Source organism: Ursus arctos, unplaced genomic scaffold, assembly GCF_023065955.2.
Source record: "Ursus arctos isolate Adak ecotype North America unplaced genomic scaffold, UrsArc2.0 scaffold_28, whole genome shotgun sequence".
Classification (NCBI taxonomy): Eukaryota; Metazoa; Chordata; class Mammalia; order Carnivora; family Ursidae; genus Ursus; species Ursus arctos.
The window spans coordinates 33,624,556-33,651,994 of NW_026622963.1; the positions used below are offsets into that span (position 1 = coordinate 33,624,556).

General features: G+C 52.4%; 1 protein-coding gene across 2 annotated transcripts in view; it reads left to right on the forward strand.

Moving 5' to 3' along the window:
* SEMA4B (semaphorin 4B) overlaps window positions 1-27,439 on the forward strand; it is a 55,916-nt gene that overhangs the window by 12,128 nt on the left and 16,349 nt on the right. Inside the window, exons 1-3 of one of the 2 annotated variants that reach the window (XM_026510481.4) lie at window positions 7,990-8,167; window positions 19,405-19,498; window positions 20,005-20,235. In XM_026510481.4, the coding sequence (XP_026366266.2) occupies window positions 20,100-20,235 (136 nt within the window). In that variant the 5' untranslated portion in view covers window positions 7,990-8,167; window positions 19,405-19,498; window positions 20,005-20,099. Of the gene's footprint in view, window positions 1-7,989; window positions 8,168-19,404; window positions 19,499-20,004; window positions 20,236-27,439 lie in introns of those variants that run through there. The other variant, XM_026510482.4, reaches the window with a different exon arrangement.

Here is a 27,439-nt window from a genome sequence, read left to right on the forward strand (position 1 = left end):
TTGCAGTGGAGCCGCCCCGCCGTGAGTGAAGCTCCCAGCCACTGCTCAGGAGGAGGGAGTGGGAACGCAGAGCCCAGAGCTTTGCCCCGGCAGTGAAAATATGGCAGCATGGGAGTTCAGGAAAGGCCGTTGCAATGGTGAATCATGGCATCAAAGTTGGGCCGGGAGGGAATGAGGAAAGGCTAATGGGTGGGGAGAAGGTGGAGATGCTGGTGAGGTCCCAAATAGGTCAGAGGAAGCGTGGTAAACCAGAAACTGGGAAGGAACAGAGATTGCGGCCAGGAAGAGAGATGCCTGAATTTGGGATCTCAGTGATGGAGCCATTACTGATGGTAAAAAGGGGGTCGGGGTGGGGTGGGTGGGTGAGGTCCCTGGAGACCTGAGAAACCAGATGTAGGAAGAGTCTTCCACATGGTTGCTGAAGTCACCCAAGACAATGACAGGACTTGGGGTGAAAAAGAGGATGGGGAGCCGTGCGCCCAAGTCCCCAGTGACTAAGGGGGAGTGGCCAGGAGGGTGGACAAGCTTAAGGCTTTTACTAGAGGTTGGAAGACTGTGGTTCAGTAGGGGCAAGGGAATGTGATCGTAAACCGTGTGGTTGGAGCCCCAGGTCCTGGGAGACCTGGGGAAGGTAGGGGCAGAGTGTAGGATGGAGCGTAGCCAAGAAGTATAGGGCATTATGGAGACGCCAGTGAGCTAGAGAGCAAAATCCGTGAGGTTCAAGGTTTTTTGTTGAGGGCAGTTATTGTCAGAGCGCGCTTTCTCTGCCTGCATCAGTGGCATCGGCTCATTCCCTGGGAACTTAGTAGGTACGCGGATGTTCAAGTCCCACCCCAGACCTACTGAAGCCGCTGGGTGGAGCCTGGCAATCCGCTTTCCCAAGCCGCCTCCGGATTCTGATAGAGGCTCAAGGCTGAGACCCACAGGAATATAGAATTGGAAAAGCTGTTCCGTTTGTGGAAAAAAATAAAACCGAATTCCACTCTTAGCATCACCGGGCTCCTGGGTGGCACCACCGGTTGAGCGTTGGACTCTTGGTGTTGGAGGTTGTGGGATCAAGCACTGCAAGGGGCTCTGTGCCTATCAATGCAGAGTCTTCTTGAGTTTCTCCCTCTCTCTCTGCCCATACCCATCCCCCTCACCATGCGCGTGCTCTCGCTCTCTCTAAAATAAATAAATAAATCTTAAAAAAATCAACGTAGCATCACATGAAAAAGTGGACTCCATGTGGATTAATTCCTAAATGTGTCCAGAAAAACTATGAAGCTAATAATGTAAAATGTTGAAAAATATCTTTGTGACCTTGGGCAGGAATGAACTTCCTTTTTTTTTTTTTTTAAGATTTTTTTATTTATTTGAGAGAGAGCGTGAGCTAGCAGGGGGAGGAGCAGAGGGAGAGGGAGGAGATAATTTCCATCGGATTGCACTGAGCCCAGAGCCGGATGCTGGGCTTGATCCCATGACCCTGAGATCACAACCTGAGCTGAAACCAAGAGTCAGATGCTCAACTGACTAAGCCAGCCAGGCACCCCAGGAATGAACTTCTTAGAATTTCAAAAGCACATACTCTAACACCAAAAGATCCATCATTTTGATTAATCAATATTAAAGATTTCTTTTTTTTTTTTAAGATTTTATTTATTCCTTTGACAGAGAGAGACAGCCAGTGAGAGAGGGAACACAGGCAGGGGGAGTGGGAGAGGAAGAAGCAGGCTCCCAGTGGAGGAGCCTGATGTGGGGCTCTATCCCAGCACTCTGGGATCACACCCTGAGCCAAAGGCAGATGCTTAACAACTGAGCCACCCAGGTGCCCCAGAATTAAAGATTTCTGCGCAAGGATGGCTACATTGACAAGGTTAACAGATGACGAGATTGGGAGAATATATTTGTGATATCCGAAGCTGACTAGAGGGGTGCCAGGCTGGCTCAGTCAGTGAAGCATGCAACTCTGATCTAGGGGTGTGGGTTTGAGCCCGACCTTGGGCGTAGAGATTACTTAATGATAAACTCTTTTTTTTTTAGATTTTATTTATTTATTTGAGAGAGCAGAGCAAGAGAGAGAGCACAAGCAGGGGGAGAGGCAGAGGGAGAGGGAGAAGCAGGCTCCCCACTGAGCAGGGAGCCCACTGTGGGACTCGAGCCCAGGACGCTGGGACCATGACCTGAGCTGAAGGCAGACACTTAACTGACTGAGCCACCCAGGCGCCCCAGTGATAAAATCTTTAAAGCTGACAAGGGACTAATATCTAAATTCAGAATATGCTAAGAACTTCTGCAAGTCAGTAAGAAAAAGATGGGACTCAAATGGGGGAAAAATGGGCAAAGATGTAAACAGGTGATTTACACAAGGAGAAATTTAAAAGCTAATAAACAGAGGGGACATTAAGATGTATTGGGAATCAGAGAAATACAAATTAAAGCAGTTGTTAGCAGGTTTAGTCGTAGGAGCCCCAAACTTCCCAAGCTGGAAACAACCCAGGTGTTCATCAGTAGGTGAGACAAATTGGTATTCGTACCATAAACACTGTTTAGTGATAAAAAAGAATAAATTGTTGACATAACTCTCAGAAATATTTTGCTGTGTGGAAGCAACCAGACACAAAAGAGTACGTAAGGTTCAGTTGCATTTATATGAAGTTCTAAACAAGGCAGCAGTAATTAATACTGATAAAAATCAGATTGGTGGCTGTGGGGAGCAGGGAGGGGAGAGTGAGAGCAAGGGGCACAGGGAACATTTTGGGGTGATGAAAATGTTTTGCATTTTTTTTGGATTGTGTTTACAAGTGTACATATGTGTCAAAACTCATGGAAATGTGCTTGTCAAATGTGTTAATATTATTGAATGCAAATTATGCCTTCTAAGGTTTATTTATTTATTTTTAAATTTTTTAAAGATTTTATTTATTTATTTGAGAGAGATGATGCAAATGAGAGAGAACGCGAGCTAGGGCGGCGGGGGGGGGGGGAGTAGATTCCCCAATGAGCCGGGAGCTTGACACCGGGCTCAATCCCAGGACCCCAAGTCCCGGGAACCCAAGATCACGACCTGAGCCGAGGGCAGATGCTTAACCGACTGAGCCACCCAGGCACCCAGGTAAAGTTGATAAAAAACAACATTATAGGGGTTCCTGGGTGGCTCAGTTGGTTAAGCATCTGACTCTTGATTTTGGCTCAGGTCTTGATCTCAGGGTTGTGAATTCAAACCCCATGCTGGGCTCCATGCTGGGTATGGAGCCCACTTATAGATAGATAGATAGATAGATAGATAGATAGATAGATAGATAAAACAACGTTATAACTTTATATCATTTAGATTGTTAAAATGATACAGCTGGATAATGCCAGGAATTGGGAGGGTACAGGGGTCCACAGCTGGTGGACTTTCAGAGAGCAAGTCATACCCTGTGAATAATCTCAAAGAGAACTCCCACAAGGTAGGGAGGCCAGAAGACATTCACTGAAGAGTTATTTACCAGGGTGGGGAGTTGTAGGCGATCTGGGTGTCCACTCCTGGGGAAGTAGATAGATAAAATGTGGATGCCCACCATGGAGTATACTCCATAGCAGCTGGGAGCAGTAGATTAGATGTACCCAGAGCAGCATGGGTGAGTCTGAGAAATAAAACACTAAGAAACTGAATGAGGTATATAAGAAGGTATTATTTATGTAAATTAAAAATACAAAACAATCCAAGTAGAAATGGGCCAAAAACATGAACAGACATTTCACCAAAGAAGAGGTACGGGTAGTGGGCGCCTGGGGGGCTCAGTCAGCTAAGCATCTGCCTTCAGCTCAGTTCGTGATCCCAAGGTCCTGGGATGGAGCCCTGGAGCCCCAAGTAGGGTTCCCTGCTCAGTGGGGAGTCTGCTTCTCCCTCCCCCTCTGCCCCTCCCCCTGCTTGTGTGAGCGCTCTCTCTCACTCTCTGTCAAATAAATAAAATCTTTTCAAAAAAATAAAACCTATTTGAAAAAAGAAGAGGGGCGCCTGGGTGGCATAGGGGCGCCTGGGTGGCACAGCAGTTGAGCGTCTGCCTTTGGCTCAGGGCGTGATCCCGGCATTCTGGGATCGAGCCCCACATCAGGCTCTTCCGCTATGAGCCTGCTTCTTCCTCTCCCACTCCCCCTGCTTGTGTTCCCTCTCTCGCTGGCTGTCTCTATCTCTGTCGAATGAATAAATAGATAAAGTCTTTAAAAAAAAAAAAAAAAGAGATACGGATGACAAGCACATGAAAAGATGTTCAACATCATTAGCCATCAGGGAAATGCAAATTAAAACTACAATGAACTATCACTACATACCTATTAGAATGGCTGAAAAATAAAACAGTGATAACACCAAATGCTGGCAAGGATGTAGAGAAACTGGATCTTTTCTGTATTCCCGATGAGAATGTAAAACGGTGCAGTCACTCTGGAAAATAACGTGGTCATTTCTGATAAAACTAAACCTGCACTTACCGCAGGACAATGGTAGCCTCGGGCATGTATCCCAAAGAAAGGAAACCTACAATCATACAAAACCTGTAAGTGAGTGCTCGTATCAGCTTTATTTGTAATAGCCCCCAACAATCGTATGTATCGTAAGGGCATTATGGTTAGTAAGAAAAGCCGATCTTAAGAGGTTTTATTTATATAACATTCTCGAAATGACAAAACAATACAGATGGGGAAGAGATTAGAGGTTGCCAGGGCTGAGGGATCAAAGGGGGGGTGTGTGACTATGAAAGGGTGCCACGAAGGAGACCCTTTGTGGTATTGGAACATTTCTGTATCTTGACTGGGGTGGTGGTTTCACAAATGTATTCATGGGATGGAATAGCATAGAACTATGCACGCACGCATACACACACACAAATAAGGGCATTATAAAAATTGGTGAAAACTGAATGGTAAAGTCTGTCGTCTGTTTAACAATATCACGTGGATGTCCATTTCTTTGGGTTTGCAGTTGCAGTACAGCTATACAACATCACCATGGGGGGACCTGGGCGAAGTGTTTGCAGGACGCTGTGTACTACTTTTGTCACTTTTTGGGAGCCCACAATTATTTCAAAATGCGGAAGTTTTTAAAAAGTGTATGCATACAATGCTACAATGCATTCTGCAAGAATGCGTAGGAACAAAGGCACGTATATTAAACATCTTAGAATAGGAGCCTATGGGGGGAGGAGAAGGAGGAGGAGCGGAGCGGATAAAAGGAAATGAACAGCTACATTAATCAAGGGACGGCGTGCTGACCAATGGGGCCCTGTGCTGGGAACTGAGGTGATTAACTCAAGCCTTTCTGCACCTGAGGTCCCACAGCCAGAAATGGAGGTGGGAGTGGGGGAGGGGGAATCAATAACATTAAAGATAAGGTCTGTTTTCAATGCATTAAAGATTTTTTTCCTTTTTTCACTAGAAGGCTAGAAGAAGGTTGGCGGTGGAGAGGCAGGAAAGAGAGACAAGGAGAAGGGGAGGAAAAGGGAGGGGGTAGAGGAAGTTAGAAAGGATGATAGGGAGAGAAGGAAGTAGGGGGAGGTTGTGGACAGCATTGTTTTCCTGTGGGTTTTGGGCTGGTCTGGGGACCAAAAGGGTCACCGTTGCCTAAGGCCTGTGGAGCTCTGAGGCCCCATGTGGGGGGCCTAGATTCCAGGAACTCCTCAGAGCAGCTCTGGTTCAGACAGACACAGTGTGCTCTGTGGTGGGAACTCGGAGGTGCTGAATTTTAGCCTTTCCTCTTGTTGCCCCCCGCCTTTGTTGGGAAGGCAGTGCTAATAAAACGCACGGACCAGTTTTAAAGTCTTGCACAAATGAAGTGCGCGACCTTAGCTATAAGCGCGGCATGTTTCACGCCAAAGTGTCCACTATGAGGAGGAAGGCAGAACACAAAACACAAAAAGAAATAATTGAGGGAGTATGCAAAAGCTTATGGATGAAGATGCTCATAGGCCCTTACTTAACCATGACGAACGATTAGAAACAACGGTGATGCCCAGTAGTGGACCTGGTTGAAAATGTATGCTACACTCCCGTGATAGAATACATTAAAAATGAAGTTGTGCGGGGATTTTTAGTGTTATGGGAAAGTGTCTGTGATATACTGCTGTCCTGGGGAAAAGTGATAAGAGAGTATGCACTGACTAATCCTTTTTCTTTTTTTTTTTTTAAAGATTTTATTTATTTATTTGACAGAGAGAGACAGCCATCGAGAGAGGGAACACAGGCAGGGGGAGTGGGAGAGGAAGAAGCAGGCCCATAGCGGAGGAGCCTGATGTGGGGCTCGATGCCGTTAACGCCGGGATCACGCCCTGAGTTGAAGGCAGACGCTTAACCGCTGTGCCACCCAGGCGCCCCTGACTAATCCTTTTTCTAAAAGTTGGGTTTTTTGTTTGGGGTTTTTTGGGTAGGTTTTTTTTTTTTTTTTTTTTTTAAGTAGGCTCCACGGCCAGCCTGGGGCTCGAACTTATACCCCGACATCAAGAGTTGCATACTCCACCATCTGAGCCAGCCAGGCACCCCCTTTTTCTAAAAGTTTTAAATGTAAACTATGCATAGAAAAGAGGCAGGATGGTCACCAAAATATTAACCCAGTAGACCTAACATTTGTGAGCTTTATTACATATAAATTATTTCTCAAAAGAAGCTTTAGGAAATATTAACGCAGGCTGCTCTTAGTGGCCACTCGAGTCATTTCTGGTCTGGCAGGTGAAATTATGGGTATTTTTTTTTCTTTTCTTTTCTTTTTTAAGGGTTTTATTTATTTACTTTAGAGAGAGAGAAAGAGAGCAAGCGTGAGCAGGGGGGAAGAGCGGAGGGAGAGGGAGAGAATCTCAAGCGGACTCCCCAAGCCCAATGTGGGCTGGTTCTCAGGACCCTGAGATCATGACCTGAGCCAAATCAGGAGTCAGATGTTTAATGGGCTGAGCCACCCAGGCGCCCGTAATTATGGGTATTTTTCATTGTGTTTTCTGTTTTCCAACATTTTTGTAGTAAATATGTAGACAGGCAACAAAAGAACCACTCTTTATCTGTTTATGGGGGAGCACTATCTGGGGGAGTCTGGCAGTCCCTTGGACAGAAGGCGGCACTGGAACAGTGGGGCAGGCACTTAAGCCCGGCCTGGCCTGCCAGGTGGGGGAAGAGGCTGACACTTGCCCTCTGGTTTCTCCATCGCCTTGGCCAGCCAGCTCTGGCCTGCTCAGCCACTTACACGCCCAGAACTGGTTGTTTCAGGAACCGCCCTGAGAGCTGCTGTTGCTTTCCTGGAAGATAGAGCCAGGATGCACGGCCCTGAGAGGGACGAGCCAAGGTCACTTGATAAATGCTGGATATTTATAACCATATCTCTCACTCCTCCCGCAGATCTCCTCGTTTGGTTTCACTCTCACAGTGTGGCCCATTGCAGGTTAAAGGACGGGGTGAGCAGTATTTACCACGGGCGGAGACGTGGGTGGTTTCGTGGAGGGTGGCTCTGAGCTCGGCTCTCACTTGCCTCTTACTGGAAACAATACTGCCATTATTGAGAGCTGACCATGTGCCAGTTGTGTGCCTACATAATTGCATTTCTCACCACAACCCTGTGAGGTCTCTACTGTTCTGCCCACTTTGCAGATAAAGAACCGCAGGCTCAGAGAGGTTAAGGAGCCTGCCCTAGGTAACACAGCCAGTTGGGTGGTAGTAGATCTAAGTAGGAATCCAACCCCCTTCCGCCGGTTCCAGCTAGCGAGCCTGCCCCCTGCGGGGCCCAGGACAAGCGAGGCCGGGCCTTCCAAGGTCGGAGAGGGCACAGCCCCGCAGCCCCCGAGGCCTCCGGGGGCTGGCGAGCTGTCGTGGCGGCAGGTCCCGACTGGGCGAGGCGGGCACAGCGGCGAGGGCGGAGTGGCCGTCCCCGCCCGGGGCGGGTGGCAGCGGCGGGGCCCTGCTGGGCAGCGGGCGAGCCCGAGGGCGCCTCCGGACAGTTCCCATAAACAGGGGCGGGGCGGGGCGGGGCTTGGCCGCAGCCCCGCATTTCCGGGGACGCCGCGCCGGACGGAGGGTGTTCGCGGGGACCCTCTGCGTCCCCCGGGAGTGCGTCGGGCCGGCCAGGCAGGCGGGGCGAGCCTGGGGGCGGTCCGGGAAGAGGAGCCGCGCCGCAGACGTGGCCCTGCCTTGGGCGGTGGTCGCGCGGGGGCCGTGACCCTCGCAGGTAGGCGCCGGGGGCCGGGCGGCCGCGAGCCGAGGCCCCGGGAGGGGGCGGGCGAAGGCGAGACCGCCAAGGCCGCCGCCGCCCCCACTTCCCGCCGGGCCCCTCTCCCGAGAGGGCGCCACCTGCAAGCTCTGACGGGCACCGGTGCCAGCCACTGGGGGAACTTGTTGCCATGGCAGCGCGGGAGGCTGGGCCCTCGTTCCCATGGTCACCCCGAGGCCTCTGCGCCGGGTCCTCTTAGCGGTGTCTTAAACCTGCTCCCTATTCCCTACTCCCTATTTCCTCCTCCCTACTCCCAAATCCGGAATGGGGAGAGAGCAGGAATCCTGGCCCGGGAGGGACATCATTTGGGATTTGGAAAAAGCCTGGGCCCTTCCTCGGAACGGTCGTGCTGTGGCCTGTGGATTAGGCTTTTGTCATGGCTGTTCCTGTCCGAGTGACACGTGGATGTAGGGGTTAGGAAGGAAAGACGTTGGGATCCTGGAAATGAGGCTGATCCAGTGGCCACTCTGGAGTCCTTCTGGTCTGGCAAAAAGACTCAGAAGCCCTCCACCCCCCCGGGGAGGGTCATCAACCCTCTGCTCACATTTCCGAACCTGATGTGAGAAGGTAATTCGACTTAGGGATCACAGGATTTTTGTAAGAGTCAAATGCCAAGAACAGTGAAGCGCAGAATTAAAAAAAAATTTTTTTTTTCCATTGATGCTGTAGAACTGGAAGAGGTTTAGGAACCTACCTAGTTCCACCTCACTTTTTAAGAGAAACTGGACCCAGAGAAGTTAAATTATCTCCCAAGATGACAGTGGGTTGGGAAGGTCAGCATTTGAGGCCAGCATCCTGACTTGCAGGCTATGGCTGTTGCCTTTGGTGGTTATTTTACTGAAGCTCCGGGAAATCTGGTATAAGTCCCCTTGCAACCCTGGGGCTGAAGCTTTTGGTGATGGTTGCCTAAAGATGGGCCATGGAGGCTGGAGCCTTGGGGAGAGCTGAAAGAGCCCTTCTCCCTCGTGTAGGTCTTGTGCCTTGGGGCTCTTACTCTAATGTATTATCCGACAGGATTGCCTTAAATAAATCCCCAAGAGCTGCGCATTCAGCAGCTCTCCAAAATACTGTTTCTTCTGAAGCCAACAAATCTGTTCGTACTGTATGAGCAAGAAACCCTTTGGCTGCCCTAAAGCCGGGAAGTGAGACTTCCCACATCAGTGAGGTGCCTTTTCCTTTGAAAAGGTTAAGAGGGAGGTGGGAAGAGAGATCCAGGAAGGAACACTTGAATGAATCATTTGGAAATGATTCGAAGCAGAGCAGAAAACTCACGTATTCATTTATTAAACATTTACTGGGGAGGCACTGTTTCCAAGCTCTGTACTGGGGCAGAAGATTAAAAACCTGTGTTAGGCAGGCCTGGTCCCGACACTCTAGAAGCTTGTAAAAGAGATGGCCAGAGAGGGATGTGATGTGTAAGCGAGCGGTTCACTAGAGCACAATGCGTGCCTTAATGGAAATGTGAGCACAGTGCAGCGGGAGCCCGGGGAGCCGCACCGGAAATCAGCTGGAAGCAGCCTGAGTCTAGCCTGCACCGCCTGGGAGCACTTCTGGGGCTCCGCCAAGGGGGGCCTGGCCAATACCTTTGTTGGGAGACAAAGGAATGAGTGAGTAAAAGTGTCTAGACAAATGTGGACCAGGAAGGGAATTCTCCAGAAAGGAGAGTTTTAGGGATCTGATAAATTGTAAACTCTATGAAGGCAGCTGCCTGTCCGTTTGTCAGCTTCAACAGCGCTTACAAGGTCACATGTGTACAAGAAAGATGTGTTGAGCAGATGAAAGAAGGAAGGAAGGGAAGAAAAGAGGGAGGGAAAAGGGGGAGAGGAGGAAGGAAGGAAAGGGACAGCAGCTTCTATGATCAAGAGGAAGATGGCTGTAAGTCGAGACAAAACCCTGGTTGAAATTCTAACTCTAGGTGGAGTATCTGTGTGGGTTCTGGAGTCAGATCTGGATTCTGGTGCTGCTCCTGACTTACCCACTTGTGTGACCTTAGGGAGTCCCTGAACCTCTCTGTGCTTCATCTCGGGAGTGGGGATGTAATAATTCCTATCTCGCTCTATTGTGAGAATTACATAAACGATTGAACAGAAAAAGCTCAGCACAGTGCCTGGCTCAATGAGTAGTTAGTATTCAGTAATAGCCTTAAAAACATCAACTTTGCTTTAGGTGAAATAGTTTGCCAAGCAATTCATGTCAAGGTTATAAAACTACTCCAGAATGAGATATAATTTCTTTTTACCTGATAAAAGCTAATCGTGAAAGGCGCCTGTGTCTGCAGATGAGCACCCCTCGAAGAAATGGTTCTTCACCAGTTTTTGTAGGGGGAAGGGAGCAGTGATCTTTTTGAAATCAGATGAAAGCTCTGATCTCTCTCACCAGAGACGACATACCATTCTTAGGGTTCACAGCTCCCTGAAGCCCACCCTTGTGGTCATAGGCTGTCATGAAAGAACTAAGGCAGGATTCATAGAGGAAGAGCCTGGGAAGAGCAAGGTGGGCCTGCTCTCGTTCAGGGGGTTTGTGGGGTCCCTGTGGAAACCACAGCTGGAGGAGCTGGAGCTCTGCCTATGCAGTTGGGTGCCTAGAGCCCCTCCCAGAGCTCCTCCCACCTGGGGCTTCATAGTTACTCTGGCTGGTGCTCCTTCACAGCGCCTCGGTGGTGCTGCCAGGACTCCTGGGCCCGGGTGCCTGGTGTGCACGATAATTGTCCAAGCACAGATCTTTGGTGTCACTACACCAGCTCTGTGAGTGTTGTCTCTTGATATGACTGCTTTAGGGTGTGGTGGGTGGGTACATCTCGCTCCACCATGGCAAACAGGGCAGTAGACCATCTTTGGAGCTGCAGGAAATCTGTGGACCCTGCCTGTCCATCTCCCACCACCCTGATGGGCGTGCCCGTCTTGGCCCACTCTGTAGGAAGCACTGGAACCAAGAGCAAGGTGATCTCCCTGGGAGAAAGAGTGGCAGCCACTGGGTGACCCGAGGTGAGCAGGAAACTACAGGGGTCAGAGAGCCCCTCATATTTGGGAAGGGAGAACCTTGGGCTTCCAGAAAGGAGGTTAGTTCCCTGGGGTGGAGGAAGGGCCCTGACCTGGGCCTTCTTTCCCTTTTGGGGTCTGGAGCTCAGAGTGGGATTCAAGGAGGAAGAACTTGGTGGCAAATGGGGAAATGAATTCCTGATTTCTTGGCATCTTGGGAAGGGAGGGTCCTCAAGCCTGATAAGCCAAAATGGAAACCAAGCTTTCCTAGATCCTTGGAACATCTACCTGAGTAGATGCACTGGTGTCAGAGGAGAGTCCCTGAGCTGTCACTGTGCCTTTTCTGGGTGGCAGGTGCCAAGCATCAGCCAGGCCAACTACCCAGGCCCTCTAGGCCCCCACAGTGAGCAGGCCTGCAGGCCCAGGCAGACAGCCCCTCCTGAACTGGTGTTGAGGGCAGGGGAGTGACAGTGGTAACTTCGTGTTCTACCCTGTCAGGACTGGGACAGGTTGAGCCCTGCTGGTTGCACCACAGCCCTGTGGGGCAGGGGGATCCCCTCCCAGGGAGTGGCCAGCTCAGGCCCCAACAGGCCCCAGCAGGGCTGGCACCGGAGTGAGTGGCAGGCTGTTTGCCACAGCGGGCGCAGCCGGGGCCCGGGCTGGGCAGGCCGGTTCCTTCTTCCCTGGAGAGTTGCATACTCAGCACTGGGCTTGCAGAAGGCAGCTGAACCCCAGGGGAGAGGCTAGAAGGGGGTCCTGGGGCTGGGCACGTAAGATGGTTAAGAGTTACTGAGGTCTTGGCAACTTTCAGATGGGGGAGGCAAGCTGCGTCCTTAGGAAGCCTGGCTCTGCTCGCAGAGCGCTCACCGCGGGCTTCTCCTCCAGTCCCCGCGGGTCAGGGACTCTCATCAGTTCTGCTCAGCCCCGGCAGGGACTGCTGGTGTTCCCATCTCACAGATGAGGAAGCTGAGGTTCAGGGACATCGTGCGGCTGGCTGACAGCCCACAAAGTAACAGATGGTGCGGAGATTCTTCTTTGGTTGGGAGAACTGGTGTGCCTTGCCGCTGGATCCTACCACCTACCAGAGCCAGAAACCCAGGGACCAGTGGAGGGGTCAGAACCCAGAAGAGGCCATTTCCACGTATTGCCAGACTGGTTTTAAAAAGCTGCTTTTGGGGCCTGAAGGCAGTGTTGGTGCTGGCCCAGTGAATGCCCTCCGCTGTGGAGGGCTCTGCGCTTGAGGAGGCTCCGAGCCCCCAGGAGGCTCCCAGCCCCCAGAATCTGGAAGTCATTGGCTGATTTAAAAGCGTACACAGGGTGTGCCGGCTGGTGTCGCTTCCTCATCAAAATGTATTGATGCCGCAGCCGAGCCCCTGCCCAGCCCCTGGGGAGGAGACATCAGCAGCATGCCCAGCCAGGGGGTGGGGGGAGCTGCAGCTGCAGGTTGGCATCAGAGGACGGCCCAGGGCTACGAGGGGATGGTGGCGGGAGGCCAAGGCCCGGGGAGCTGGGCCGCAGCCAGTGCGTGTCTGTGAGGCCTGGCCAGGCAGCCTGCCAGCAGAGCCCGGGATGGGGAGGAGCGCGGTGCCACTCCAAAGGGGGTGGATGGGACCTCTGGGTTCAGGCTCCACTGGGCTTGGCAGGAGGCCCCTCCCCCATGGCCAACAAACAAAGCAGTGACTCCCAGAGTAGAATTGTGGGAGCTGGAAAGCAAGGTTGCCCTGGGTGGGAATGAGAGCAGGCAGGCCTGGCCAGGGGCCGCCTGGCAGGAGCCGTCCATGCCCAAGGACAAGGCCAGCCTGCACCTGGGCCGGGCCTGTACCTATAGATGATTAGTGAATATTGATTGCTTGGGAAGCTGGCTGTGTCCTGACCATTCCACTGACAGCACCTACCTTGTGCCTGTGTCCACTGATGTTTTCCTTTGTGCTAAGCAGGTTAGATAGGCAATGGGCACATGAGTTTGTTTGCTTTATATTTTTACCCCTGCTGCCCTTTATTTTCTTCTCCCCTTGTAGCCTCGTATTTCTCTTCATTCTGTCCCTTTTCTGTAGCTCTTCTCATTTTTTTTTAAAGGTTTTATTTATTTGGGGTGCCTGAGAGGCTCAGATGGTTAAGCGTCTGCTTTCGGCTCAGGTCACGGTCTCTGGGTTCTGGGATCAAGCCCTGTGTCAGGCCCCTGGCTCAGCGGCAAGTCTGCTTCTCCCTCTCCCTTTGCCCCTCCCCCTGCTCATTTTCTCTCTCTCTCTTTCTGTCTCAAGTGAAGAAATAAAATCTTTTTTTTTTAAAGATTTTATTTATTTATTTGACAGAAGGAGAGAGAGAGAGAACACAAGCACGGGGAGCTGGAGAGGAAGAAGCTGAGCAGGGAGCCTGATGCAGGGCTCAGTCCCAGGATGCTGGGGTCATGACCTGAGCCGAAGGCAGACGCTTAACGACTAAGCCACTCAGGCACCCCTAAATAAAATCTTAAAAAAAAAAAAAAAAAAAAAGATTTTATTTATTTGGAGAGAGTGTGAGTTGGGGGAGGGGCAGAGGTAGAGAGAGAGAGAATCCCAAGGAGACTCCATGCGGAGCCCGACACAGGGCTTGATCCCAGGACCCTGAGATCATGACCTGAGCCAAAATCAAGAGTCAGACACAATGACTGAGCCACCCAGGCGCCCCTATAGCTCTTCTCATTTTGTTCTTCTCCCACCAGATCCTATAGATGAGTTGGTGTTTTTTTTTAACCTTTTGGCTTCTTTGTTTTTTGGTGTTGGTTTTTTCCCCCCTCATGATAATAGGTATGAAATATGAATTTACATACAGGAAAATGCACAAATCTTAAGCGTACAGCTCAAAACATGTTAACATTTGTATATACTTGTGAAACCAACACCCAGATCAACATAGAGAATATTCTGGTCATCCCTAAAGTTTCCTTCTCTGCCTACTAGGCATGTGCCCCCAGTCCGAACATCTCTCACCGTGGAGAAGTTCGTTTGGCCCCTTTGTATGTATTCTCGTGCACAGTTTACCTCTCATTTGTGTGTTTTTGTCTTTCTTATATGTGTGTGTTTGTCTGTGTGCCAGAGAGAGGAAGAGAAAGGGAGAGACTGAGAGAAGGGACCCCGGGGAGGGTGGGAGGATGGGAAGGACAAGGGCGCCGTGCGAGTGCGGATGGGAAAAGAGAGGGCCAGGCTTGACAACTTCATCTTGCTGGCTGGGGGCACAGAAGCATTGCTTTTCTCTTCGTCTCTTTTTATGCTGTCTTTCCAAGCTGCCCCTGAGCTCTTTATAAACCCCAAAGTTCTGGCCGAGAAAAACTTGCCTACATCCAAGAGTGGCAAAGGGGAGCAGGAGACACAGCGTTGGCTTGGGAACCACTCTCTAGCCCACAGGAAGTCAGCTCAAATGAGGTTTCTCTCAGTCAGTCATCCTGTTTTTTTCCAGTCTGGGGAGAACAAATTAGCACGCAAACGGAAGAGAGGAGCCCGCAAGGGCCGAGGTGGCCATACTGGGGGCATGGATTGGAGGGTACTCCTCCGGGCCAACAGTTGGGTGCCTCATTTTGTCAGCCCTGCTAGAGAGCCATGCTAGGCAGGGGGGGTTCCAAAGATAGGACTAGTCACTGTGCTCAAGAGGCTCGCGACCCAGTTGGCATACGACATACTTAAAGCATTTGAGCAGCCACGAACAGGGTATAATTAACCACCAAGCGAGGCCGCATCAGCCCCTGCCTCCCCTCCTCAGGGATGAGCAGAGCAGCCAGACAGCCCCTGTGTTGCCAAGACACTAGGCACACCAGCCTTGCTGCCGTTTGGGGAGCGAGCTGATGCACAGATGCAGGCCCTCAGTAGCTCCTCACGGAGCACGTGCCGCTCACCAGGCCCTGTTGCGGGTAAGAGCGGTACGCAGAAGCCGAAAGGAAATGCGGTAGCTAGTACCTGGATTTCAACAAGACTTCTTGCAATGGTTTCATACTATTCTCATGGATAACATGGAGAAACGTGGCCTGGGGAGTGCAGCGGGAGGACACAAAGCTGGTTGTCAGCCTACAAAGGATATTGAACAGGGGAGCCTGAGTGGCTCAGTCAGATCAGTTTCCACCCTGATAGAGGTCTCTAGTGGCCCTGGGCGCTGCTTTTGGCCCCCATCTTACTCAATTTCCCCCCCAAAACTTACAAAACACTGATAGAAAACACCTGGAACTTTCCTAGATTAACTGATTGTTAAAACTTTGTGACAGTCACACTCACTCTAACACACACACACACACACACACACAGCCTTATTTTTGCTGAATCATTTGAAAGTAGGTTGCAGACGTGACACTTCACCTCTACAGACTCCAGCAGGCATCTCTGAAGGGTGATAACATTCCCCTAAAACCACAGTGCCATTATCATACCAAAGAAAATGAGAATAGTGCCCTAATATCTAAGACACAGCGCATCGTAACATTTTCCCCAATTCTGAATGGCTTTCTTTTTTTTTCTTTCAAGATGCCATCAGTGTTCACATATTTCATCTGATTATCGTGTCTCTTTAGTTTGTTGACCTAAAATAGTCCCCTTGTCTTTTTTATCTTTCCCTGGATTGAGCTTTCTGAAGAGTCCAAGCTAGTTGTCTTTGTAGAATGCTGGATGGATCTGATTTTGTCCTTATCATTAGATCTGGTTGAACACTTTGCCAGAAGTGCTCCGAGGACCGATGATGTGTATTTCTTATTGCATCATACCAGGAGGTAAATGCATCAGGCAGTCGCATTACTGGTGATGCTACTTTATTTATTTATTTTTTAAGATTTTATTTGTTTATTTGAGGGAGAGAGAGCACGGACAGAGGGAGGGGCAGAGGGAGAGGGAGCAGGAGACTCCCTACCGAGCAGGGAGCCCCATGTAGGGCTCCATCCCAGGACCCTGGGATCATGACCTGAGCCGAAGGCAGGCACTTAACTGACTGAGCCACCCGGGTGCCCCTTGTGTTGCTACTTTAGACCACTTGGTTAAGATGGTGGCTGCCAGAGCTCTCCCCCAGAGATACATTTTCCTTTTGGTAATTAGTAAGTCACTTGTAGGACAGACTTTCAGATCTCGTTCGTATACAATTTCCCAAAAATCTTCTACCCAGTGGCTTAGCATCCACTGATTTACCCTTGCTTGAACCCAGACTTTCTGAAGTCTACTCTTTCTTCTACATTATTAGTCAACATTCTTCTATAAAGAAAAGCTTCCTTTCTACCTCTTTTCTTTCTTTCTTTTTTTTTTCCCCAAAATTTTATTTATTTATTTGACGGAGAGAGAGAGCACAAGCAGGGGGAGCAGCAGGCAGAGGGAGAGGGAGAAGCAAGCTCCCCACTGAGCAGGGAGCCTGACACAGGACTTGATCCCAGGACCCTGGGATCATGACTTGAGCTGAAGGCAGACACCTAACGACTGAGCCACCCAGGCGCCTCTCTACCTCTTTTCTTTCTGTGTGTTTTCCTGAGTTCCACTGCAGACTAATGGATTGTTGTATTTTGATGCATTAAAACCCATTACTTCAGTATGCTTTTTGATTCTCAAATTATCTCAAGTTAGTCATCAGGCTGGGCCTATGTCCTTTTGACATGACCCCATTAGTCTTTAATCACGTCCTTGCTTTCTGGCCCAACAAAATGTCTCAGGCTCGCCTTCCCCAAGGAGACCTGGTGCCTTTTATTGAGAATGGGTACTATGTCTGTTCCCTAGTATTTTTCTTTTTTTTAAGATTTAATTTTAAGTAGTCTCTACACCCAACGTGGGGATTGAACTTACAAACCCAAGATCAAGAGCCTAATGCTCTACTGACTTAGCCAGCCAGGCACCCGAACACCCAGTATTTTTTATCAATGACTCGAATAAAGGCTAAGAAATGATTACCAAATTTACTGATGATTCAAAACTGGGAAGGGAAGTAAAATTCGATGATAATTGAATGAACACTCAAAATGACCTCAATAGGATGAAATCTGGACCAGAATTAGTAGATTTAAGAGAGATCAATATGCAGTCTTGTGCTTAGGTTGAAAATGTTAATTGCATAATTTGAGGTTTTGGGGGAACTCTTTACTAGATCAAAGATGATATAGGAAAGTAGTTCTGGTTGTTAGCTGACATGAGCCAGCAAGCAGTATTCCATGACTCTTGGGTTTCATTCATTCATTCATTCATTCATTCATTCATTCATTCGTGTAGCCAATACATACTGAGGGTCTGCCATACATCAGGCACTGTTCTAGAGGCTTGGGCCATGTTAGTTAACCAGACGAATAAGCAAAAATCCCTGCCCTCCTCAGTCAACATTCTTGATGCTGGGGAGTGGGAGTAGGTGGGGATTCCAGGCAATAATGAAAAACCACAAGAAAGGTGATGAGTGCTTTGAAAAAAATTTCTCCAGGTAAGGGGAATATGGGTGGAAGTTCATATTCTTCAAGGAGGCAATCTTTGAGCAAAGATCTGAAGGAAGCAAGGGACTCAATCATGGTAGCTATCTGGGGTACAAGTGCCCCAGGCAGAGGGAGTAGCCAGGACAAAGGTCCTAAGAGGAGCAGTTGGGGTATGCCTGAAGTAGAGTGAGTAGGGGGAGAGCAGTGGAGGATACAGAGGGGGTGAGGATGACCCAGGGCTTGTACACCACTGTGAGTCTCTGGCTTTTATTCTGAGTGAGACACGGAATCCTTGGAGGGTTTTGAGCAAAGAGGTGCCATGACCTTACTGGTTTTGAAAGACTCTGGTTGCTGAGTTGAGAATAGGTTGCGGGGGAGCCGAGGTGGAGGCAGAGGCAGCAGTTAGGAGGAATGTGCAGTGACCAGGAGAAAGAGGGTGCTGATAGTGACCCCCCCCTCCTTTATTGGGAGGTGGTGAGTGGTCAGATGATGGACTTGCTAGTGGGTCAGATGTGAGGAAATGAGAGGAAAGAAAGTTAAGGTTTTTAGCCTGAGCAGCTTGGAGATGGACTTGCCTTTACATGAGATGGAGAAAGCTCACACAGGAGGAACCCATTTTGGGGAGGGAGAGGGGAGAGATTGGGAGCTTAGTGTAGGACATGTTGGATATGAGGTGCCTGTCTATGAGACAGCTCCGTGGAAAGGTTGAGGCCATCTGGAGTTCCGGACAGAGGTCCTGGCTGCAGATAGAAGCTTGAGTATAATTGGCTAAAGACAGATTGACACCATTAATAGAGGTAAAGTGTCCAAGGCCTGCAATGCTAGAACCTCGGCTGTTTGGTGCTGCCCGCATCCTGTGTGGGATTCTGTGTCCACGGCTGGGAGCCCCTTTATAAAAGGGGTGCTGCTGGCCTGGACCATGTCCACAGATGGCTGTTGGGATGGTGGAGGTTCAGAAATCACAGAGCATGAGGAAGCCTGACTAGGAGAGGAGACCTGGGGCTGTGTGGGTGCTGTGCCCATCTCCTGACAGCCACCCTGTGGGGGAGGATGTGGCTGGCCCTGGGGGTGGGGCTAGTTTTGGCTGGGGGTGAAGAGGAACTTTCCAGCCAATTTCTGGAGAAACCATCACCACTTCCATGTAAAAGACTAGCCTGGCGGGGGTTTTCAAACTACCTGTGACTTGAAGTACAGGTAGAATTACATTTTACTGTGATCCTGGGCACCTTTAGGAAAAGTTGAAACACGTTTCCCAACACTTTCTGATCTTCTGTGATCATTGCACTTCGATATTCGCTATTCTGCTTTTTTTCCTTAAGATTTTATTTATTTATTTGAGAGAAAGCGTGAACACAAGCAGGGGGAGTGGCAGAGGGAGAGGGAGAAGCAGGCTCTGCCGGGAGCCCGGAGCCCCACCCGCTGCGCAGTCCCAGGACCCGGCTGCTCAGTCCCAGGACCCGGGGTCATGACCTCAGCGGAAGGCAGACGCTTATCCGACTGAGCTACCCAAGCTATTATGCTTTTTTAATGCTGATAGGGACCCACTAGGGGGGTCCAGTCTGCAGTTTGACAGCCCCCCCATCCCCCCCACCCGTCTCCGCAGAACTAAGCCCCATCCCTGAGGATGTTAGGAGCCAGGAGGATTGGTGGTGGGTGGACCTTGCCTCTTCTAAGTGGGTGCCTGCGGGATTCCACTCCAGCCTGAGGGAATACCTTCCCCGGCCAGGCAACGTGCAGGCTGTGGAGGTCAGAAGTCCTTGACAGTACACTCCATGTAGTTATCCCACTTAAGCTGATCTTGCTCCGCTCCTCCCCCCGCCCCCCAGGGTTCGGCTTCTTGTGGACAGAATTCTAGACGTCGATGACCCAGCCGGGTACCTAGATCAAGCTGTGAGCCCGTGGTGAACGCCAAGACCTAAGGTGGGTCGACCCGCGCCGAAGTGGGACTCAGAAGCAACTAGCCTCGTCGCCAGCACGGGCTCGGCCGATTCATTTGGTCACGGGCAACTGGGCGCCAGGAGCTCCTGCGCGGGGGGGGGGGGGGGGGGGTGAATGGAGACCAAGGCCCGACTGTCGGGAGGCGCCCAGGGAGAGAGACCCACACGTTTTCCCAACCGCACGCGCTCAGGGGGTCGCAGAGGAGCCGGAAGGGGTCGCGGAGGCGGTAGGAGGGCCTGAGAGGCGGGGGGGAGAAGAACGACGGGTCCGTTCTCCGCGCCCCCGTGCTCCCGCGGCCTCGGCGGCCTCGGCGGCGACGGTCGCCGGACTTGGCGCCCTCCAGGCGCGCACCGAGCTGCCACAACACGCGGCCACCCCTCGGGCCTCCAGCGCTGCGAGCGAGGAGGGGGCGGGGCGGGAGCGGAGCGGGAGAGGCGGGGCTAGCCGTGCGACTTCCTTCACGTAACCGCAGCCCCCCCCCCCCCCAGGTCTGGCGGGCGGGGCTGCAGCCCGCGAGTCAAGTTGAGCCACCTGAGCCGGAGCCCGGAGGACGCCGTCGCTCCCCGCTGTCGGGAGCTCAGCTATGGGCCGGGGGAGCCGACCGTCCGCCTCGCGGGGCGCGCTGCCGCCCCGGCCGCCGCCGCTGCTTCTGCTGCTCCTGCTCCTGCTGCCGCCGCCGCCGACTCAGGCGCTCGCCCCTCGGATCAGCCTGCCTCTGGGTGAGCGCTGGGGCGACCCCGCGGGGGCGCGGGCTGGGGTCGGGGGGAGGGGAGGCGGTCGGGAGGTGCCTGTGCGGAGGCTGCCGTGACAAAAGAGGGAGGGAAGAAGGGACCTGTCGGAGGCTTGGGGTCCATTAGGACCCCTCCTCCTTTCAGAGCGCTGCGGGGAGGGAGAGAGAGGAGAGGGCAGCTGTGGGGCCGCGCGGGCCCCTTTCTTCCTTTCCTTTAGTGGGCGGGGAGGGGGTCTCTCGCCCGCTCTGTCGTCCAAGCTCGCCGCTCGGTAGGGCGTCCTTTTCGGCGGTGGCACCCGCCACCCCCACCCCCGGGGCTGGCTACCCGCTGGTCCGCCTGCCCATCTGCTTGTCTTTGATGCTGACCAGAGCCAGCCGCGGTGCCGCCCCCGAGGGCGTCCCGGGGTGGAGGGGGCAGTGCTTGCCGTCCTGTAAACACTGGGATTCTGGTATTACAGCAAGTCGCAGCAGGACTCCCGAGCCACCGCGGGACAGAGTCCCATCTTCCCTTCCAGCCCTTCACCCTGGCCTATCCCTGAACATGGTGGGATCCCTCCGGGGCCCAGGAGCGATCATGCCAGGGATGGGGGCAACTCTGAGACTCCTAGGCCCTGGGAGAGACTCCTCTTGGGAGTACCTTTCTGATTGGTGAGGTCCCTCACCTGTTGCTCATGCCTGCTTCTGTGGCCCCTGGCTCTCCCCTCTCTCTGCTCCTTTAACATCTTGTTGCTTCTCCAGCTCCTCTTTGAAATCAGAGGGACTTGGATTCTAAGCCCATTTCTACTACTGGGCAATTAATCCCCTTCTCCCTGTGCCCTGGTTTGCCCATCTGCAAAATGGGCACAGTCGTAGGTACCTTGCAAGGCTGTCTTGGAGATTTCATGAAACTAGGTGAGTTCTGTTTGTGGGTACAAGCTTTATAGGGGGTCAGTAGATGTTTCTCCAAGCCCTTTAACTTGTTAGTTGTTACACCGGGAGGAATAGAATAAAAAATGGATAAATTAGAGGTTGCATATTGAAAGTATACCAGATTTCCTTCTCTCTACTGCATCCCCACCCCTGAAAGCATTCTGTGTACAAAAGGGAAGAGTAGCAGAATCAGCACTTAGATTAACTTAGGGTCCTTGTGGCCCTGACTAACCCTATCTGAAACATTGCAAGACGGTGTCTAGAATATAGCCTGGGTTCAAATCCTGCTTCCACCACTTAGTAACCATGTGACCTTGAGCAAGCTACTTAACTCTTCCTGGGCCTTGATTTCCTCATCTTTAAAATGGGATAATAATAGCACGTACCTCAAGGTTGTGAGGATTAAATCAGTTTATGTTTGAAAAGTCCTTAGGCCTGGGCTTGGTACATGGAAACCGCTCTGTGTTAGCTGGCGTTATTGTTACGTGTTAAGCGCAGGCTTCATTCTTGCACATCCTGCACAGAACCAGGGTGACTGCCTGGGGTGGGGGTGGTGCTGGAGTGTTCATTTGACCACAGTCCCTTGGGTGCTCCATCTCATTAAGTGAGGATAAACAAATGTATCCGGACCCAGGCCGACTGCCTTGCCACTTTCTCGGTTGTGGCCACAATTCTCTTTGTCCTTAGACCCTCTTAGCTCTGGGAGGAGGGAGATAAAGTGGGAACAAGTGCTCTGATGGGCTCCACTTACGGCCCTGGGCTAGCTCACAGAGCCATAGCGAGTGCAGCAGGTCTTGTGTCCACCTCTGGAACTGGCCGGGGACCAGTCAGAGGGTCACTGAAAGGCATAATTGGGGAGCCGTGAGGGGGAACCAAGAAGGCCTGCTTCCTGAGAGTGGCTAGAACACTTGGTGGTTATTACCCACACAGCTCTAAGACCTGGCCCACTTCCACAAATCTGTGACTATTGCCAGGCTCTGTCACACACCCAGCATCCCCCGCACAGGTCACTTGGTGCTTTGGTCTGGATGTCTGTGCACCTCTCTCCCCCAGATCCGTGTATGTTAACATCCACACTCCCAGAGGGCTGAGGCACAGGTTCACCTGTTGGGACTGGCACAGATGCACTGTGCAGAGGGGTCCCTCAACAGGTTCAAAGCTCCTAGAAATGCAGCTGATACTCTGCTTTCCAAGCTGTGGCCCCTGTAAAAGACAAAGCTCCCGCTGTGTTCCTGAGACTGGGTCGGCCCAGAGGGAGCCTCTTTCTCTAGTCCCCCCAAAGCCCTGGAATAGTTAGCAGCACCCAACACCTGAACTCGTGAGCACACATCCACACTTCACTGATATGCACCACACCCCGAAGGGCCTGCCTCCCTGGACTTCCTCCTGGCCCTTGATACAGGGAGCCCCAGAGGGGAATGCCCTGGTGATTAAACAGGCTCACCCTTGGAGCGTGGCCGCAGGCACACACAGGCAGTTTCCTGCCTCATCCTTGGGGGCTTGTTAGATGTTCCTGGCAGTGTGCCTATCCTGGGTAGGCCCAAGGTGACCATGGGGACTCTGGGCACAAGGGCCTATGGCCCCTCCCTCACAGAACAGGGAGAGAGGCATGGAGGGAGAGACTCTACCCTCCTTTCCTGCTACCTGTCCTCCCCTACTGCATTCCCACCGAAGCTCCCCAAGGGCCTGGATGCCTAGGGACAGTGAGCTGTGTCTGTGCTTTGAAACAAAGTGTCTAGAAGTGGAGCGTCCAGTTTATGTGTGGGGTCCTTCCTAGGGAACCCTCATTGCTATTAATCTGCAGCAGACTCCTGGGACCATGATGGAGGGGATCCCCCATTTCTGGTCTCGTCCAGTGTCCAAGAGGGGGAGGGGAGCTGGGGACTCCTGAGCCAGCTAGACAAGGAGAGGCCTTCAGGGGAAGTCACTTGTCTCTCTGGAAGGAATGCTTCAAAGAAGTGTGTGGAATTTTGGTTCTCTTGCCCTGGAAAGTGCAGATTGAAGTTCCAGGACCAAAGGCTCAGAAGAGAGCTGCTGAGTGGAAATAATGGCTCTGAGTGTGTGAGCTGCAAGGCCAGTGCCTCCCAGCCAGGCCGTGTGGAAAGAAACAAAGCAAACCTGCTCTTTTGGCTCATGAAAGTCTTATTGAGTTCCCTTATTTGGGCAATTAAGAGGAGTTATTAATTTCCCCCTGCCCCAGAAGTGCCTGTCTGGAAAGGTCTGGACAGAGTGTTTCCAAACCAGATTGGAAATAAATCCATAGGCCTTGCAAACTGCAGTCAACAAAACCCCATTGAGCCGAGGAACTGGGCATTGGCACAAATCAGCTGCCTGTCCTCGGATCCTGGAGTGGACACCCAGGGTCATGGCTGCCCCGAGGAGCCCCCAGTGCAGGCCGCTTTCAGAGTCTTGCTGGCTGATGACAGGCCTCCCTCCTGGATGTGGCCTCAACTCCACATGAGCGTTTGTCTTCAGCTCTGTGCTGTGGCCTGGCATCTTCATGGCCCTTCAGAGCCAAGTGGAAAGAGCTGTAACTATGGGCGCTAATAGCTGGGCTTTGAAGACTAGCTTGCCTCCTAACTGTACCACCTGGGGCAAGCTGGGAATAATGGCAGGACCCATCTCACAGGGCTCTGAGCGGATTACAGGAAATAACGTATGGAAAGCGTTTGGCGCGGTGCCTGGCACGTGCTCCGTCCCCAGTAAAAGGTAGCGGCCTCTCTTCTCTGCGGTGGAAATTTCCTGCCTGCCTCACTTGGTGAGGTTATTTGCATCCGTTTGGTTGCCACTGAGCGCTGGCTGTAGGCAGGCCCTCTGCTAGCTGCCAAGACCGGCCAGGTCAGGGAATGGAACAGTGCAGGTCCCAGCCTCTGCTCTGGGATGGAAGCCAAGCAAGTCACCCAAGGGGTCCTGCTGAATTTAGTGCACTTTTCAAGGGCTCCTGGTTCAGCTCTTTGAAGTTCTTCTTTGCCCCTAAGAACCTCCTCTGCCTGGGGCCGGACCTCACCTCTCCCTCCGCCCTGCCCCTGGCTGGTTCCACGCTGCCCTGTGCATAACCCACATTTTCAGCTGGGTGTTGAAATGCCTGTAGGCCAGCCCAGCAAAACTCGAAGCTTGCACAAGTTTGGGGGCACATCTGGATACACCTGCACGTTCATCCTCCATGCAGGGGAGACAGAAGATGACACAGAGCCCGGAGAAAAGGCTGGACTCGGCTTCTGTAGTCACTCTTTCCTTTGTCCCCTTCTTACAGGCTGTGACGCAACCCCCACGCTGCTCACTGCCGTGGGTGCTCAGGATGGGTGGAGAGACCTCTGATGGGGCCCTCCCTGGGGGTGAGGGGGAAGGGGAGCTTCTCTCAGCCCTCCCTGCCCCTCTTCTTGCTTTCTGTCCTCCCAGCCAGGCTCCCCTGTGTCCAGGATGGAGAGCGGCTCACGTGGAGCTAGCCGTCTTGGGACAGATGCCTGAGGTCCCGTAAAGGCTCCACCCCACCTCTCGCCATCGTCAGGCCACAGGCGAGCCCTTTTCTCTGTGACTAGCCCCGTGCAGTCTCCCTGGTCCTTTTTTAGCTGCCGCTGCTCTGTGAGCCTCTCTGAGCCTCCTCTGTGGTACGGGGCAGGACCGCCTCCAGCCTGTAGGCGGCACAGCTGGCGTCCTCACATTTGTGTTGCGGTGTTCAGTGCTTAGAAGAAGGTGGAAAGTAAAGTAATAGGTATAGAACTACCGTGGGCACCAGGCTCTTAGCTGTCTTGTTTCGCCCTACATGGTGGGTAAAGTTATCCCCATTTTATGGATAAGACCCCTGAGGTTCAGAGAGGTGAAGTATTTTGTCTAAGGCATATGGCTCTGCCACTGAGATCTGACATGTTTTCTGTGGGATCTCTCTGGTCTGCACTGATGGGTCCTTTGAAACGCCCATCTTGACAATTAGTAGGGTTCAGAGATGGGGGCATGCTGTGGGGAGGGGGTTTCGGTGGGTCCAGTAGGCAGAAACCTCTTATTTTATCATAACTCCTTCTAAACAGGGGCCAAGTGAGCAGGCTCCCCTCCTTTTGTCCTCCCCTTGTTCCTCCTCGGAGAGGTGCTAACGGAAACAGGAAAGAAGGCGCCCAGGATGGGGCACCCACTGTGTGCCGGGTTCTGGAGATGGCATTGCTCCAGCCCGTGGGGAGACGGGGGCTTGGACTAGCTAACTCACATGGTCAGGATCGTGCGGCTGGGAAGGTTTGGGGTCAAGCCGTGGGCCGCAGCTCTCCGCCTCGAGAACCATATTCTCTCCATTAGAACAGCTGCCTCCAGCTCCAGCTGAGAAATGCGGGAAGGCAGCAAAGTGGCCCAGCTCGCCCTTGAATAACTGATAGGTTACGTGTGTCCATCTGGTAAAGACACGAATCGAGGTCACTCCCCGGATGGGCACAAGCGATCCGGCTGAGGCTTCTGATGGTATGGCCACGGTTGGAGATAACGGTCCACCCAGGGGACCAGGAGCAAACATCTCAGACACAGGTTTGCACCCTGGGGGGCAGCAGGCCAGAGCCAGCCCGGAAATAGATTTTCTTTGCCTTCCAAATGTTTTAGGAAATTTTAATTAGTTGCTGATATTTAAAACTCAGGAAATGTAAGGTAAAAATCCAGTTTTCCAGCTCTTCTGGTGATCTGGCGAGGCTGGGCCCCCATTCCACTTAGCAGCCTGCGCTGGGGCTGAGTACCAGCCAGCTCTTCAGGGGGGTTCCTACCTCCGGGCGGCTGGAACCCCACCTGCCCTCGTCCCCTGTCTTCTGCATAAGTGGGCTTCTGGGGTGGCCAGAGTGCTGGCTGTTTACTCAGAGCGAGGGTGGGGAGGAGGAGCAGGGGGGCCTGGGTAGGGTCCATCCTGATGGTTGGCAGCCACCTAACCGGGGAGCGGGACTTGGCACTTCTCCACGCTGCATTTATCTGGCCTTTCCGTGTTCAGAGCTGCACAGTGATAAGTCAGTGGTCAGTGATAAGTCAGGACTTACACATGGGCGGTGTGGCTCCCCTTTGCACCCCTCGTGACCTCTCTCCTGTCAGCTATCATGCTTCTGTCTGGGCCCTGAGCTCCCAGGACTGAGTGGTCAGTGCCTTGGGGAGAGGGCCGAGCAGGGCAGTGCTCCTCAGGCACACTCTGGTGAGCGACAGGCCTCGGGACCTTTAGGCTGCCCTCTTTGAATCTCGGACCTTTCCCTGGACCAGAGTACCTGAGTTGGTACTTAGCATTCATTCAATGACCTGTTTCTTGAACAACTCCTTAGACCTTACTTGGCCAGATGGTACAAATTCCCTGCTTCTCAAGGAGCCCTCAGCCAGGTGGAGGAGACAGACACAGAAAGCCCGTCAGCAAACCACGTGGCCCGGGTGCCGTGAGAGGTGTGAAGGGCAGGTGACAGGCGCAGAGAGGGGGCCTTCACCCAGCTGCGGATTCAGGAAGGCCTCCTGGAGGAGGTAAAACCAAGCTGAGTCTCAAAGGATGAGTAGGAATTGGTGAGAAGGAAGGGCGTTCCAGGCCTGAATAAAGAGGAGGGACGAGAACTAGGACCTTGACTTGCAGCTTGCTGTCACTCAGTTGAAGCAGGGGAGACTGGCGAGGGCTGGCGAGTTAGGGGCTTGGACAGTGGGGCACAGCGAGGGTTTATACAGGCCCAGGACAGTTCCAGAGAGCCCTCTGGCTGCAGCATAGAGGCTGGGCTGGGGGCAGGGACCCGTTGGGGGGCTGTTGGGATTTCCCAGGTGGGAAAGGTGCTGGCCTGGTTCAGGACTGTGGTAGCAAAGATCGTGAGTGGGATAGATTTAGCAAGTAGTGATGAGGGGAAATGGGCAGGATTTGATTATGGATTGGATGTCCGTGGGGTGAGGGAGAGGGAGGAAGGAACCTGTCTAGGTTTCCAGTGGGTGACACAGGACACAAGAGCCCAAGCCAAAGGGGGTGGTGGTGGGCGGCGGCCATGGCAGGTCTCCCACTGGATAGAAGATCTGCACTGAATGGTGGGATCTGGGGGGTTGCCAGTGTCCGGATTGTTGAAGCGATGGGTGTGGGTGTGTGATCTCGAGGCCAAGGGCAGACCCCAGGGGACGGCATTAAAGAGCGGACTCTGGAGTGGCTGCAGTTAGGTTAATGACACAGATGCCAGAGTGCCAGCCCAGGTTCCAGTCCTGGCTCCACCACTCTTCCTAACTGGCCGACGGTAGGCAGCTCTCCCCTGAAAACCTCAGGTGTAAGACCTCCTTCACAACCGCCTACAAGGACTCCATGCATTCGTCCATTT